Below are 17,184 nucleotides of genomic sequence, written 5' to 3' on the forward strand. Positions count from 1 at the left end.
GAAAATCACTGATTTTTCAATACTTTTTAATTGCCCTGATTAATAACTTGCAAAGAACCCCAAAATACTTTCTTATTATTGTTAAAAGATGTTTTTTTACGTAAGACTTTCTGGTCTAATATCACTGTTATTTGCCAATTACGAAATTTACAATGTAGATAACTTAGAAGATAGAAACCAAAGAAACCAGAGAAAAATTCCAAGTAAGATAAGATACCAGAAACGTGGGAAAAACTATTAAAATATTCTATCTGTCAAAAAATTTTGATACTCTCAACTCTCTTAATCCGTGTAAAAATTAATTTAACCATCTCCTTCGAACAAGAGGGGAAAAGGGGGACCACAGATCAATTTTCTGGCTACTATAGCAAAAAATATCAAATTTTACACAATAAACTATAATAAAAAATGAAAATTCAATCCAACCTTTACTGAACCAGACGGGTGATTTTTCTTAATTAATATTATTTGAGCCAAAAATCCATATAAATGAAAATTAAACAAAAAAATGCACCAAGAGTGCGTTGAATTTCAAACATTTAATCTGACACTTCTGAAGTTGTTGTCATTTCGCGTAAATGTGGTTCACACTCTTTAAGAAAATCAAACGAAAACATCGGTAATTTTTAATTTTTAAATGTTTTTTTGCAACAATTTTTTAAACCAACACATCTGACACTTTCTTAGTCTCCCCAACTGTCTTTTGTAGCAAGTCTGGATTAACATTTTTTTAAATTTCAGCATTTGTTTAAAAAAATTTGAAATGTTCTTTGCAAGTCTAGAAATTTTTTAATCCGATACATCTGACACTTTCTTAGTTTCCACAACTGTCTTTTGTAACACGATGTTTTGAAAAGTCTTGATTGACATTTTTTAAATTTAAGCATTTCTTTAAGAAATTTTTAAATGTTTTTTTGCAAGTCTAGAAATTTTTTAATCCAGTACATTTGACACTTTCTTAGTCTCCCCAACTATCTTTTGTAGCACGATGTTTCGAAACATCTCGATTAAAATTTTTACTACTAAATTTAAACATTTCCCTAAGAATTTTTTTTCTTTTGAAATCAAAAAGTCAGTACATTTAACACTTTCTATTTACTTCAAGCCAAAGTAATCCGAAGTAACCCGAAGTGGCCTAAAGTGACCTGAAACTACTCGAAGAGACTCAAACATTATTTTTTACAATCTAAAAGACACTTAACTAAATAAAAATGAGACTCTTAATCAAATCCGATAGGATTTGACCACATTGATTTTTATCTAAAATTTTATATCTATTTAGTGTTACTGATGATTTTGTACATGTTTTTTATGAATATTTATACACTGGCAGCCAAAATTAATCGGACAACTAAAATTTTGCGATTTTTTACATTGCAATATTTTTGTTGTTCTTTGTCGGACTTCGACGAACTTGGTTTGGCTTAAAGAAAAAACTTTGTAGATCATTGTAATTTAATTCAGTAACATTTCTAGTTTTGTCTTCTAAAAGTGATACTCAAAAGAGGAAGGCACTGTTTTTTTACTTATTTTTATACTGAGCTGTGGTGTGCGACAGAGACAAACTTAAGTTTTTACTAATTTCAGATTATTGATCATTTTTTTCTGAATTATGTACCACATTTTCCATAATTATAATTCTTGAGAAATGAGAGATATAAACCTTAAAAAAAGCATTACATTTCCAATTTCAATGAATGTTCGCCAAATGTGCCAAAACGTCAAAATAGGCACATGGAAGCTTCCAATAATTAACCGTTTAACTTGTTGTAATCCTTTGAAGTTCCAAGTTTTCAATTTTTATAAATATAATTTTTTTCATGTTCCTGATGTCTTACCTTCTCTGAGGCGTCAGTTCTGAAACACCCTGTATTGTTAACCACTCAAGAAATAGACCTCTACACAAAAAATAATTAAACCACTCGTCTGAATCAGCAGAAATAAGTACGTCGATTATGTTGTTAAAATTTTGATCTAATTTTTGAAGGCATGTTAGACACCTTGTATAACAATAATTGAAATAAGGACATTTTTCCATTTTAAAAAAGTTCTTTTTTCCTTTGTTACAAATGGCTCAGATACAAATTTGATAAATAAATGAATAAATTAAATTAATGTCACGCTATAAGCTGAAAAATAGTTGTTTTGTTGTGAGAAAGAGATGTCAAAATTAAATAAATTGTCTCAACAATAATAATTTGTCCTTGCGTAATTTTTGAAAAAAATGCCGTCAGCATACTCAAAAAAATCAAAAACATTAAAATAACAGCATATTATTCTTGTATTAATTAAAGGTTTTTCGGACTACCTATAATAATGATAGTTCTTTAGTAAAAATATTTTTTGATTTTACTGAGTTATCTATCTCGATTTACCATTAGTCTATAGGAAACTTAACAAAGTCAGTAATTTAGTGCAACAAAAAATGGTTAAAAAAATCTTATTAAAGTAAGTAAAAGGTGAAAATACTTTTTAGAAATATTTTTCCCACCTTTTCCTTTTAGGTAAGTCTCTTTTTTTTATTGTATTTGCACTGAAATTTGGACCTTCAGTATTTAATCTTGTGATTTTGAGATTTTATTCTTTTTAGCTTGATTTTACAAAATCCCGTGCCTCTTACTAGTCATTTGCGGTATTCGACTCGATTAAACAATTTTTTCATATGGAAAACACAAATCCTATAAATAGCACGATGACTATTTGTAAATTAAATCCAAGAAAAAAAATCAAGTTTTCAAAAAGAACTAAACATTAACCATTGTCACTTTTATCAGCCAAACACATCTCCGATCAAATGTCTACATCAGTCATCTGATTCGATCGAGTGAAATATTTATTTTTACCAATTTTGCGTACACTTGAGCGCAAAAAAACGCAAATTGTTAAAAAAAAAATTTCAAATTTTTCAGAGATTTACATAGTGTGAAAAAGGTTAGAAAACGAAATGGAAAAACATGGAAAAACTTGATAGAGGTTTGGACAATTATGAAATTGTGAATTGTGACAACGTCAAAAATCTGGCATTTATTAACAGCCCAAATCACATTATAAAAAAATCAATTTGCGTTTTTTTGCACTCAAGTGTACTAAAGCTATAAAAAACATTGAATTTTCAAGCAACTGTTGGAATAGCATGGTGGGCGTTATCGTATTACATATAACGGCAGTTTTGCAAACACCACCTGTAGATTTTGGCGATTTCCGAGTCTCTTTAGCAGTGCTAACGGCGGGAGTGCAGGTGCATGTTAAATGTCGCACCGCATGCAAATGTTGCAATATTTCTTAAGTGTTGTATGTTGTTACCTGAATTTTATTACCTTGTAATCTAATCGTCTGACACTTTGTTACAGCAATTGCCTGAAAAATGGCACAATTACCACCTAACAATACAAAATACAGTTACAACAAAAACACTAAATATTTTTAGAGAAGGAGAAGAGGAAAGGAGTGGTAATGGTCCAAATAAAACTAATCTCATTTTTGTTCAATTGATTTATAACTCTTTATTAGTCTTATATGTGATCATTTTAGTAAAATTTTAAACAAAAACAAAATGTGCACGGGCAGTTTCATTAGATTGAATTAAACAAATCCAAGTCAATAAATGCTATATCAAACTAAATTAATTGAAGAAAATACCTTAAAATACTACGGATCATTTTTCCGTTTATTGACAATTATAGATCTTATCTTTACTATCACAGCAGTAGTTGTTATATTGGCTTAGTACGAAAATACACTTTTATAATACAATTCGTAAGTACAGAAAGAAAAATGAAGAGTAAATTTCCAAATAAAGTACAACTACCAAACTGTTGTAAAATTAAAAGAATAAACAAAAACCCTCACAATAAAACGTAGTCAACAGAAAATAGAATTTAACTAGTCTAAAATTGTCATTTAAAACAAGAATGAACTATCCTAGACCGACGTCTAGAGTCATCATAACAAGAAATCCTAAAATTGCACCCCAGGTTGCAAGTTTCCCATTGCCGCTAGAAATAATAACAATTCTTGTTCATTTTGAATGTAAAAAATGATTAAGGTTAAAAGTGACTCTGACTTTTCACACACCCTAAATGACAAGCACAATTACTAAGCGCTGCTTTTAGAAAATGAATCATAAAATTGAATTCTGGTGATAAAATATATCACGCGCTTGTTTCATGTGACCTGAATCATATTTTCAGAAAGAAGATTTAATAAAATCTGATTAAAATTCTCCTTGATTTTTACAAAGCATGATGTGCAGTTTCTTTAAACTACATATTTTTATGGTGATATTTCTCGCTGCCCGTCCACTTTCAACGAATAAATTACCAGCTCCTAGGAGGCCTCCTTCAATGTCAAACCCGTGTCTTTGCTTCCGAGCTATTAATAATGAACATTTAGTTAAAAGCTTTCCTATAGTTTCTGATATCTGAAGGGTCTTTTACGAACAAATATCCCACTTTGAACATTCTCCTTCCTTTGATATTTTAAGAGTTTGGTGTGTAAAAAGTTTGTAAAAAAATTATTGAAGGATTAAACTTTTGAACTTACTTTGTATTGGCTTCAGGAATAATATCGTCTACAACAACATAGATCATAGCACCTGCTGCAAAAGCCAGAGCGTAGGGTAATGCAGGTTGGGCCAAAGCTACCGCAACGGCCCCCAAAACCCCAAATATTGGTTCTACCATTCCACTAAGTTGGCCATACCTGTAAGAAGACAAAGATAATGTTCCCTGAGTTTGAAATCAATTTTTGAGGATATTGAGTAATAAAGTTAAGACACTATATCCGATTCTGACCAAAAAATCAAAAATTTTTGATCCTTATGAAAAACTAGTACTATATGTAAAATTAACCGGAGAACACGCCTGTATAAACCCTGTTGACCTAAGACTCATAGTTTTTGAGATATTAATTTTTTAAAAAAAAAACTAAAAATGGCTCTGTACCCGGAATCATAACCCGGAGCGATTTCCGGTTTGCGACATTAGATAGATAATTTAAAGTAGATTTTAATGGTTTTTAGCTTTTTGCTCTAAGTCTTATAGTTTCGTAGAAAAACGCTTTTAAAGTTTCAAAATTTTGCCAATTTTTACTTCTTGAACGACGATTACGGCCAAAACATTTTTACTGTTTTTATTTTGTAAATTGCAACAAAATTGTACCTCAATGATATAATGTTTTGACTTAAACATATGTAAAATGTTCCGGGGAATCGATTGGCGTCAAGAAAACTGCAAAATTCCTAGTAGTTTTGAAGTTATAGTTGGATTTATATTTTCGATATTTTTGACTTTATCAGAATTTTCTCAATAACTATTTATCGTAGAACACTGATTTTTTTTTGTATAATAGAAAATTAAATTTGCTTTCTAACGGTACCAAATATAAGAGGTTATTACCAATGAGTCCGGAGTTATTCGCAATAGACCGTTCCGGGTGCCAAAAATCGACCAACAAAATTTCAACGAAAAAAAATCAAAAATGTTTGATTCTTCTGAAAAACTAGTACTATATGTAAAATTAACCGCAGAATACGCCTGTACAAACCGTTTTGACCTAGGACTCATAGTTTTTGAGAAATTATTTTTTTATGAAAAAAACTAAAAATGGCTCTGTACCCGGAACCATAGCTCGGAGCGACTTCCGGTTTGCGCCATTAGATAGATAATTTAAAGTAGATTTGAATGGTTTTCAGCTTTTTGCTCTAAGTCTTACAGTTTCGTAGAAAAACGCATTTAAAATTCACAATTTTGAAAATTTTTAATTGTCAAAATGGAGGTGTTAACAAATTTTTCGTTTTTTTTTTTTATTTTGTAAATTGCGGAAAAACTGTACTTCACCGATGTAATATCTTGATATAGACATATGTAAAATGTTCCGGGGAATCGATTGGCGTCAAGAAAACTAAAAAATTCGTAATAGTTTTAAAGTTATAGTTGAATTTATATTTTTAAAATTCTTGACTTTATCACAAACTATTTATTGTAGCACACTGATCTTTTTTGTATATTATAGAAAATTAAATTTTCTCACCGCTCTGGCTCTGGGTGCCAATAATCGATCAAAATCGCGACAAAAATCAAATAAATTTTCAATTTTAAAATTGATCCATATAACGTTTTTTACATTTCTAAAGGTGTTGAAGATTCAAAAATATGCATAAAACGTTATTGGGTCAAGTTTGAAAAATTAGGAATTTTTTAAGTTTTTGAAGGTGAGTGATAGTAAATCTTAAAATAAAAATATTGGAAATCTCTTAAAATGTTATTTATACTTAAAAAAATTATTTTTTTTTGGGATGAGGAAAGAAAATTGAAGCTGAATTAAAAAATTAAGTAAACAGTAAATAAATTATTAGGGGCTTGGAATTTTGCAAATTTTTTCCATCTAATGCTCTCAAAACAAAAACGTACGAATGTGGGAAAATACTCCAAAGAAATATTTCTGTTATTTCCGGTAAATTATCTAATTTACCTTAACAGTATTTCATATTTGAACTTAATATTTTTGTGAAATAAGAAAAAGGTTGACCAACTTCAAACATACAGATAATTACAGCACCAGATTTCCGATTCCTTCGATATTATAATCATTAAGATGGATATGACCGCAAGAACACTGCATACCATTCGCGACCCTGCAAGGTCGTTTCTTGTTGACTAGAGGCCCCTTTTCGTTGCGTAAGCAACATTTAAAACAGTCGCTATAATGCAGCAGATTTAATAAATTAAAAGTGTTTTTCTTTTTATTTCTGAATGAGCGTAATATTTCCTAACGAAAACGAAGCCTTACTTCAAATGGGTTTATCAGCTTTAAGTTTTAACAAACCAAAAGAATTTTTTCAGGTGAAATGAAATGAAAAGAAGAATCTGTGTTACAACTGCCAACAAGCTCCACTCTTTCATATAAAAAAAGCCTTGTAAAAAGTGATAGACAAAATATAGATTTTTAATTTTTGTTACAAGTTATGAAGCATTATTGTAATAACGTAACTTTTTGCTCGAAAATCAAACCTCAAGTTATACAACCCACAAATCACCTCGTTCACAAAAACGAAATCAGTAAATTTTGCAAAATGATTTTCCTTTTAAAAATTTGATGTGTTTCAAGTGCGAAGTTTTTAGTGTTAGCTATAACCTGCAGTAATGTTATGCACACCAAAAGCTAATTATTCATTATCTCAAATTATTTTTCTTAGAAGTTATAACTAAGCACGTTATATTGGCGTCAATTTTATGATTATGCATAATAATATATGGTTTGACATGGCAAAAGTCGTGGTTCATTATATTTACAACGACAAGACATATTATGGACTGGCAAGCACAAAGTCCTAATTTAAATGTTATTGAGTGTTTATGACCTAGGAGTGGACGAGTCATAGCTTTGCAATTAGCTATTGCTGCATTAGTTGAATATTTAAAAAAAATAATCCAGTAATCAAAATAGGTTTCCATAGGTTTGCTTGTTTAATTATTATTATTATTATTTTTAAGTCTAAAAGCTTGAAATTTTAAAACTACAAAACTGCACTGAAAATATATATACAGGCTGTCCATTAGTGACCTTTAAATGGTAAGATTAAAAAAAATTATATAGGACATTTATACATACTAATCTAGTCCATCGCCTAAAACAGCGTGTTTCAAAAATAAGTTACAATACAAACTTGCGTTTTTGGATGTAGATTTTTATAACAATGTTTTTAATCTAAATTTTTATTGGTCGATTTTGCTTAGATTTAAAAATTAGACGGATTTTTGGAACAGCCTATTTATTGTTTTTGCATTTAAAAGATTATTAAATTTTCTTTCTAAAATTATTTATTTTTAGGTGTTTATAATCCATAACCAAAAATATATTTAACGTTAAACATTAAAAAAAATGCTATTGTTTCAGTAGCCAAAATGTGCACAGTTGCACAAGAGTTGGAAAAAATATCACTTAATAATCACATTTGTGTTAAACTGAATCCATTATTCTTTATTTTTACAATAAAATAATTCGAATTTCAGTATAACGACTTTTACAATCTCTGGAAAAATCAACGGATAAGTGAATGAATGTTAAATATCTTTTCATTTATCAATTCTAGACATTAAAAGTTTATTTTTTTATATAGACAATTTATCAATCTATTACATAGATGCAAAAATAAAAAATAGGGTGTTTCATTTAAATTTTTTAAGTTATTTAACTTTTAACAAACTTCTTAATTTATCAATCAGTTTTAATTTCTATACTTTCTTTTTGGCAGAAATAAGAAAAAAAAGTTCTAGCTGTCTTAGTTTTTGTGTAATAAATTTTAAAAAAGTTCATGTTTTCGTCAAAAAAATAGTCTTATTTCTAAAACTAAGCGAGATCGACTAATAAAACACTGTTTTAAAAGGCTACATCCAAAAATACAAAAAAACAGAGTGTTTCATTTAAAAAAACACAAGTTTGTATCGTAACTTATTTATGGGACATGCTGTATAGTTGAAAATAATTTTAGGTGATGCACTAGATTAATATGTATACAATTTTTTTTAATTTCACCATTTAAAGGTCACTAATGGACTTTTTAACCCGCTGGGACAGCCTGTATAAGGGTATAATTTTTCAACATAGAAATAAAAATTTTGAAGCAATTCTCCAAGTTAATGCGATGCATTTTCTTATTTTATCTTGCCCTAAATTCGGCCCTAAAATATGTATGTAGAGGGCGTGACGTCCGAGAGTTAGCCAAAATGTATAAATTTTGTAACAAAATAGAACAGATTAATCGGCTTATAATTTGGCCCAGCGACATGAATAATTTGTATTTAACTTTCCTATTTCTCTCTCTATTTTAGTTCTTGTTTAACAAAATCACATATTTATAATGCCAATTTTTACTTCCCTCAAATCACATTTTCCTAAAAAGTCTTAAAATGTTTACTGCATATTTTTATGCAACAAAAATGTATAAAAAAGCATACAAACACACAATGACCTAAAAAGATATGTGTCCCACATACTAACGAAATAAATTCTGCATTTGATTGCAGATATTTCTAACAAACGCTGAACAATAAGTATTTAATGTAATTACGACAATAATTAGGCGTTTGTTATGTATGTCTTTTCCCTATTTGATGTAAATAAGAATCTACTTTCCTTATTGTTAAGTGGAATAAATTCAATGTTGGAATTTCTGCTATGCAGCGCTCTCATTTAATAGTAGAAAAAAAAAACACAAATTAATTTATTGGGTATGCAAAATAAAATGGGTAGTAAAAAAGTGATCAGTAAATAATTCAATTTTGATCAGAATAAAATGATAAATGATCAGTATTTAATTAATTTTTGCACAGTAAAAATAATAAATGCTAAGTAAAGCACGCACAGTATTTTATTGTAATTTGTTCAGTAAAAAAATCCAATTTGCGCTGTAAAAACAAATTTAGGCATAATTAGTAAAACAACATAAAATTTAAAGAATTTTCAGTCTTGGTTACATAACAATGTATGGCCCCTGCCCAAGAATATTATTTATTATTGGTACTTATTTTTATATTACTAAATACATATTTATTATTTATTATTGGAGGGTGGTATATGTATTAGCAAGGGCCCCTGCGCAAGAATGATTTTAGCCAGACCTGGAAACTGCGCACAAATGGTAATCAATTTTGTTTTTGAACACTTTGCGATATTCCGATTTTGCTCGGAAACATTTTGTTTGTAAATGTGTGAATATTAAATTAATTAGTTTTATGAGACATTCATTCATTGTCTTTACTGTGCATTTAATTTGTTCCCAAATAAAATGTTACTTTACAAAGAAGATAAAATATGCGACATTAAAAAAAATATTGCGTTAATTCTAAAAAAAAATCTCAACTGCTGGTTTCAGTACCGTGTCTTACATTCGTAGGATAATTTTGGAGTCCCGTTAGAAAACCATTTCTCGGAATGTTTAAAAGATTTTGTTTCATTAAAATTGCCAGGTAGGAGTCGACTAGACAACCAGTTATAACAGAGAAAAGCCATGAATGAAACCATTTGTGAATGAAAACTTTCTTCCTCTATTGAATAAAAAAGAAAGCGGAAGTAGATAATGACCAGTCTTTCACATACATCACACTAATTTTGAATCGTCAGATAAGCAGACTGACGGTGAAGAGTGAATGTAGTAACTATGTCATGAATTAAACAGTAGATAAGATCAAATAGACACTTTTAATTTTGTTTTCTTTTAAAACGGATGACATTCTACATAAATGTGTGTCGCTTAGATGTTAAGTTCTAAATTTCAAATTCAAATAAAGATGAAATTAAATTTAGACCACAGCTTCATACCACCAGATTAACTATAAAACAAACAAAGACATTGACCTAAATTTCGAGGTCGCATACCAGTGACGTTACTTATCACTTTGATAACACACGTGTTAAGCCACGATTAAATTATATTATTCCCGGGTTAATAACACACACATATGCAATTTGTAACGCCGCTGTAATGCATTTTCAAGTATTGTGCTGGAAGCTGCAATCCACTAAAGTAGGTTAAGTTGTTTGGAGTAAATTTGCAGTTTTTACGCGTTTCCAACATCTACATGTAAGTCTTGTATTCTAATTTATTTTCTTGTCAAAAAAATACATAAAACATAAAACAATTCACTGCATTAAGAGAAAAATTAATTAAATATTTATTTTGCAAAAGTCACAAGTAGAATATTTTTTAAAAGTGCTCTCAAAGCAACAAAAAAATCCATTAATATTAGATTACACAAAAACAGAAAAAAAATCAGTTCACTTCTTTCATAAATTAAGACAAGAGATAAAAAATGCAAATTTGATTTAATTGCAATTAAAATCTTCTATAAACTGGTCCTTAATCCTCAAATTAATTGATCAATGTACATATTATCAAAACATGATTCGATCATAAATCCTTTTCCTTCGTTTGTTGTACCAACAAAAAAAAAATATTTTTAACACCTTCGAATATCTTTTAACATGTAATAGACAAATCAAATGACTTTTGGTGAAGCTTTTGTCCATTTTTTTAAATAGTAAAAAAACAGGATTAATTTCTGGTAGTTTAATACTCTCGCAGTATTTCAGTGTAACTTTTCAAAAAAAAAAAAATGTAAATACGTACCAAAAACTTCTCCATGTGGAAAATCCGGCTGCTTGAAGAGGTAAACTTACAGCCAGTCCTTCAGGAAAATTCTGAATTCCTATACCAATCGCAAGATTTCTGCAACAAAATATCAAATATCTAGCATACAATTGTACTAAAAATACAAAATATGTTTCAGTAATTTTGTTCTTTTGAAATAAGAAGAATTCACTTGACTAATAACGAGGTATGCACTTTGTTTATCCTTTTAATAATGATGAATAAATAATATGTGGCCTTTAGGATTAATTTACAGTCAATTTGCTATATCAATCTATCTCTTATGAAAAATTTATAGATCAAGGTAGAGAGTGTAGTGATAGTTGAAAGAATTCTATGCTTCTCATGTAATAGTCAAGTTATTAATAAACTATGAAAAAATAATTGGAAAGTATAAAAAATTAAATGAAATTGAAGGTATAAACCTTTTTTTTTACTTCAATAAAATCAAAAAAAAGTAAAAAAGGATCAGATATTTCCAATTCCATTTAATTTTTTTTTGTAAAAATGATAATTGCAGAATGGTAAAGTTGGTGAAATTTAAAACCGTAAAAAATAGAAAGAGCAACGTTGTTAAAATTTAGTAAAGCAGTAGGAAGAATATCTGCGTGGGGTCCCAGTCAATGAGGAAGAACACTTCCCCAGGAAGCTAATATTAACTTCAGCATCCTTTACTTTCCATCCATGCGTTGCCACGTTATTTATGATAATTCAAAATTATTATATTATGGGTTGATAAAAATCATAAAATAGGTAAGTAGAAGGGCACAATTATTCAAAAATGCATTAAAAAACTGCTTTTCTGTATATAGAGATTAAAAATTCTTCACTGGCATTATTTATAAATACTGTTATTTGTGCATGACTCAGTTTTTTAAAATGGCTTTTGTTACTTGTTCTTGAAACATTATCTAACCCTAAAAAGTCTCCTGATTATGACTTTTCCTTTAAAATAGGAAAACACTACTCAAACTCCCTAAATGTTTCTTTTGGATTCCAATCCAGAATTTAGGTAGGTTCAATGCCTTAACAGGCATATTCTTTTTACCGTAAATTCTAGGAACATTTTAAACTACCGTAAATATGAAGTGAAGTACACACCTTGTAATGGTGACTTCGGTAATATGATTATGTCTAGTCCAAGAATAGTGTGTGAAAATATGCAACAGGATGTTGCAGTGGTTTATTTACATAAACGTATTGTTTGTCTCTTTTAAAGCAACAACGAACACCTCAACATCTCTAACAGTTTGAACAATTTCTATTGCACATTTAAAGTAGCAAATTGGTCACGTATTTGCGTGATCACTAAACTCCAAACATGACTAATTAAAAGCGAAATTCATAATAAAATAAATAAAAACACTATTTTTGTATCTTAAGTTTTAATCCTATTAGAAGCCTCTAAAGTTGAAAGTTTGAGACCCAAAAACGGTCCCAATTTTTTTTATTTAATTGGATTTTTGACTCAAATTTGAAACTAAATAGTTCTTAAAATCTATTTTTTTATACTCCTTCCAACATTTAACATTTGATGCACTGTTGTGATTGCATTTTTGGATCCCTGTGTAGAATTAAATTAAATAGATTAAATTCGAAGTTTTTGGTTTTTCGATTTTTGACAAAATTTTGGACCGTTTTTGATACCCGGAACGGTCTACTGCACATAACTCCGGAATTATTAGTAATAAGTTAATAACATCTATGTGTTTGAAAACACTTTCTATGTTATAAAAATAATAACATTGTCTTAAGATAAATAGTTATCGAGAAAATGGCTGATAAAATCAGAAATATCGAAAATATGGATAAATTCGACTACTAAAAAGTATATTTTTTTAAGAATGTCGTAAAAACGCTTGAAATAGTGTCTTCTAGACGTAAAACTACGTTGCAGTAGGTTAAAAAACTCTGTGAGTAGTTTTTGAGACAATATAATAATAACAATAAAGGTCTTTATTAATAAATTAAAAATAATAGAAAGATGCGGAGGCGAAGTCTAGCTTGAAACTATTCAACTTAACCTCAAAAGAAAATTAATAGAAAAAAAACAATTATAACATAAAAATTAAAACAATTATTATAAACAATATAAAATTTAAATAAAAATAAATTCGGAAGTTACTTAATAACTAAAAGTAAAGAAAGAAACCATTGTCAGTCTCTCAAAAACAAAAAGAAAAAACAAGAAAGAATTCTTTAAGAAGAAATGAAAAAAAAAAAACAAAAATTGAACAGAAATAAATTCTTTTGCGTTTATTTTTAACATTAGTCAACTCAGTTAAACAAAGTTAATTATTCAAAAGCAAGTTCTTAATTTGACTCTTGAACGTAAACACTGAATTTCCAGAATTAAAGATTTCGATGTATTTGTTATATGTTTTAATAATTATAAAGTTAAAAACTGAACTATAAACACAAACTTCGAATTCAGAAATTTCCACCCAGATCTATGTTACATTAAATAATTTTCATCAGCAACGCATTTAAGCGACTTGAATGATTTTTTAAGAAATCATTTCAGAAATGAAATTCAACACAGTAATTTTTTTTTCATTTGCGTTGAAAATAGTAGTAATTTCCGTCTTAATGCACAGCAGTGTATGATGATTTCCTAATTGAAGTGATTAAAGACAGTACATAAATCGGTATTACACAAAATTAATATTTCTCTTGTATAATTAGTCTTAATTGGTTTAAAATGATTCAGTTTATCATAAAAAACACGTTTATGCAACGCGATATCCCGTAACAAAAACTGAATGATGTACTTAATGAACATTAATTTCAGGTCTAAAAAATTCAGCCAATACCGCAACTAACCGGAACCAAATAAAAACTAAACTTATTATAGATCAGTTCCCACACTAATATGCAATTGTCGTATGTTTATTCTGGTCCTGGCCGCCACCCAGAAGGTACAGTAAATAATTCAATTTTGATCAGTATAAAATAATAAATGATCAGTATTAAATTAATTTTTGCACAGTAAAAAATTAAAAATGATTAGTATAATAAATAGTAAAAATAATAAATGCTAAGTTACTGTATTTTACTGTGCATTTATTATTTTACTGTACATTTATTATTTTTACCATGTATTTATTATTTCACTGTGCATTTATTATTTTTAGTGTGCATTTATTATTTTTACAGTGCATTTATTATATTACTGTGCATTTATTACTTTTACTGTGCATTTATTATTTTTATTATACATTTATTATTTTTACAGTGCATTTATTATTTTACTGTGCATTTATTATTTTACAGTGCATTTATTATTTTACTGTGCATTTGTTATTTTACTGTGCATTTATTATTTTTATTATGCATTTATTATTTTTACTGTGCATTTATTATTTTACTGTGCATTTACTATTTTTACTGTGCATTTATTATTTTACTGTGCATTTATTATTTCGCTGTGCATTTATTATTTTTACTTGCATTTATTATTTTGCTGGGCACTTATTATTTTTATTGTGCATTTATTATTTTTACATTGCATTTATTATTTTACTGTGCATTTATTACTTTTACTGTGCATTTATTATTTCGCTGTGCATTTATTATTTTTACTTGCATTTATTATTTTACTGGGCATTTATTATTTTTACAGTGCATTTATTATTTTACTGTGCATTTATTACTTTTACTGTGCATTTGTTATTTTTACTGATCAAAGATCCACCTGCGCCATGAAAGTTGGACCTGGCGGCGGATATGGGCCGTCAGACTATGATAATGATAATATTAAAATAGAAAACATATGCACGTAATATGTGTAAGTTTCATTATTTGTGTGACCCAATGACGCGGCAGCGACATGAATGCGAAGAATGTGCCGGTACGAGGTGTGGGGTTCGATTCCAAGAAGCGACGGTGTAGATTCGCGGACAGTTAGAATGACATGTGCCGGTCGACGACCTCGTGCAGGACCCTGCTAATACCATCTCCTCCTGCTGCTGCTGCTGCTACAGACTGCAGTGTTCGCTGAAAAAGACGACGCGCGAACACGCATTATCCTTGCTGTCCTGCCGGAGCTTTTTCAGCAGGCGGCGAGCTTTCAGCGGTTTTGAAGCCTCAATTGCAATATGAAAAATACAAAAAAGACGCTTTATTCTAGTCTACAACTTTTTAAAGGCCTTTTATTTATATTGCAGTAAATATTTCTGGAAATCAAAGCGTTTAAGGATAACAGTTGCTGTCTCAGGAATTTCCCTTTTCCCACAAACATAAAATAATAATAATAAAATTCTACCATTTGCGCAGGAATTCGAGTTTTTCGTTTAGTAGTGTTGGAAAATGGAATATGTTTACTTGAAGAGAATAAGTTCTCAGCTGAGATGATTTTGATATACAGGGTGATTTGTAGCACATAGTGATATACTAGATTTGAGTCTCACAATCTAATGCAAAGAATGTAAATTATTTTCTTGTTCGTCTGTCTTTTTATCGTTTTGCAATATCTTTTTTTGGTTACCTAAATTTGTTTACAAATTTATGACATTTTTGTAGAAACCATATTCAATCTTCACCTCTTATTAAAAAAAAAATATTCAGACATCCCAAATTTCACAAAAAAAACAATAATTTTATAACGTACAACAAACATTTTTCATGTCACTTTTTTCATAAAAAATCAGACTTTGAGCTTTAATTATGCCCAAAAGCTTTGTGATTATTTTGAGATTATTTTTGTTACAAGTACCTAAAATACAGTTTAAGCACACAAAACGTTGCTGTAGCAGAACTATATTTAGGTACGAATTACAAACAACATTTTTTTTCTTAAAGCTACCAAAAATTCAAATCTCTTATTATGTATGACGATTAATGTGATCAGAGAAAATATTTCTCGAAAATGGTGAACTTCGAATTTTAATTATCATGACACCATAGTTACCACATTTTTTTCGTCCGAAAAAACTATATTTTAGGTGTTTGTACCTAGGGACCTAAAATACCGATTTTTGGATATACAAAAATAGTAACTTTTGTTACAAGTATCTACAATACAGTTTTTGCAGACGAATCGTTGCTGTTTAGCATATAAGTTCGCAAAAACGTTTTAGGTAAAATTTTTCAAAAAAAGTTCCGAATTAGGACAAAGTGATATACTAGAATTGAGTCTCAGAATCTAATACTTAAGCAAGAAAAGTAAATTATTTTTTTGCCCGACTGTTTTTTGATAGTTTTTCAATATCTGCTTTTGTTTACACAAATGTGTTTATTTTTACATTAGAAATTTATTACATTTAAAAAAAACAATTCAATCTCTACATTTTATTTAAAAAAATATTTAGACATCCCAAATTTCACAAAAAAAACAATAAATTAGTAACGTAGAACAAACATTTCTCATGTCACTTTTTCATAAAAAATCAGGCTTTGAGCTTGAACTATGCCGAGAAGCCATAAGCTTTATAACTATTTTAGATTAAGGACAAAAATAATTATTTTTGTGACAAGTACCTAAAGTTTATGCACAGAAAACGTTGCTGTAGTAGATGAGTCCGCAAAAACTATATTTAGGTACGAATTACAAACTTTTTTTTTTCTTAAAGCTACCAAAAACTCAAATCTCTTATTATGTATGACGATTAATGTGATCAAACAAAATATTTCTCGAAAATGATGAACTTAGTAACATAGTAACCACATTTTTTTCGTCCGTAAAAACTATATTTTAGGTATTTGTACCTAAAATAATCATTTTTGTATACGCTCCCGAAAACAGCTGTTTTAGGAACTCATTTGAGAGACTCAAAAGTCTTTTCTGGACTTAGTAAAATAGTACGCAAAGTGGTTATTTTAGGTACTCAGTCCCCAAACAGTTTTTCGGGACTAAAAAATAAAATTGGTTACTATGGTGTTAATTTTTTTTTTTAACTAGTAAGAGGTGTGAATTCGTGTTTTGGGAGCTTTAACAAAAATGTATTGTTTGTAACACGTATACCTAAAACGTTTTTGCGGACTCATCTGCTATTGCTAAACAGCAACAATTCGTCCGCAAAAACTGTTTTAGGTAC

The 17,184-nt window shown here is 28.9% G+C and overlaps 1 protein-coding gene across 5 annotated transcripts in view; it reads right to left on the reverse strand.

The window, feature by feature from the left end:
* Nucleotides 1–3,483: 3,483 nt before the first annotated feature.
* The window catches only part of LOC123015617 (zinc transporter ZIP11), a 33,825-nt gene continuing 20,124 nt past the window's right edge, over nt 3,484–17,184 (reverse strand). For 4 of the 5 annotated variants that reach the window (XM_044415469.1, XM_044415478.1, XM_044415461.1 and 1 more), the window contains 3 exons: nt 11,129–11,227; nt 4,543–4,701; nt 3,484–3,995 (listed from right to left, as the gene is read on the reverse strand). In XM_044415469.1, the coding sequence (XP_044271404.1) occupies nt 3,917–3,995; nt 4,543–4,701; nt 11,129–11,227 (337 nt within the window). In that variant the 3' untranslated portion in view covers nt 3,484–3,916. Of the gene's footprint in view, nt 3,996–4,019; nt 4,372–4,542; nt 4,702–11,128; nt 11,228–17,184 lie in introns of those variants that run through there. The other variant, XM_044415488.1, reaches the window with a different exon arrangement.

Source organism: Tribolium madens, unplaced genomic scaffold (assembly GCF_015345945.1).
Source record: "Tribolium madens isolate multiple individuals breed KSU strain unplaced genomic scaffold, Tmad_KSU_1.1 Scaffold_11;HRSCAF=98;Tcas5.2_LG3b, whole genome shotgun sequence".
Classification (NCBI taxonomy): Eukaryota; Metazoa; Arthropoda; class Insecta; order Coleoptera; family Tenebrionidae; genus Tribolium; species Tribolium madens.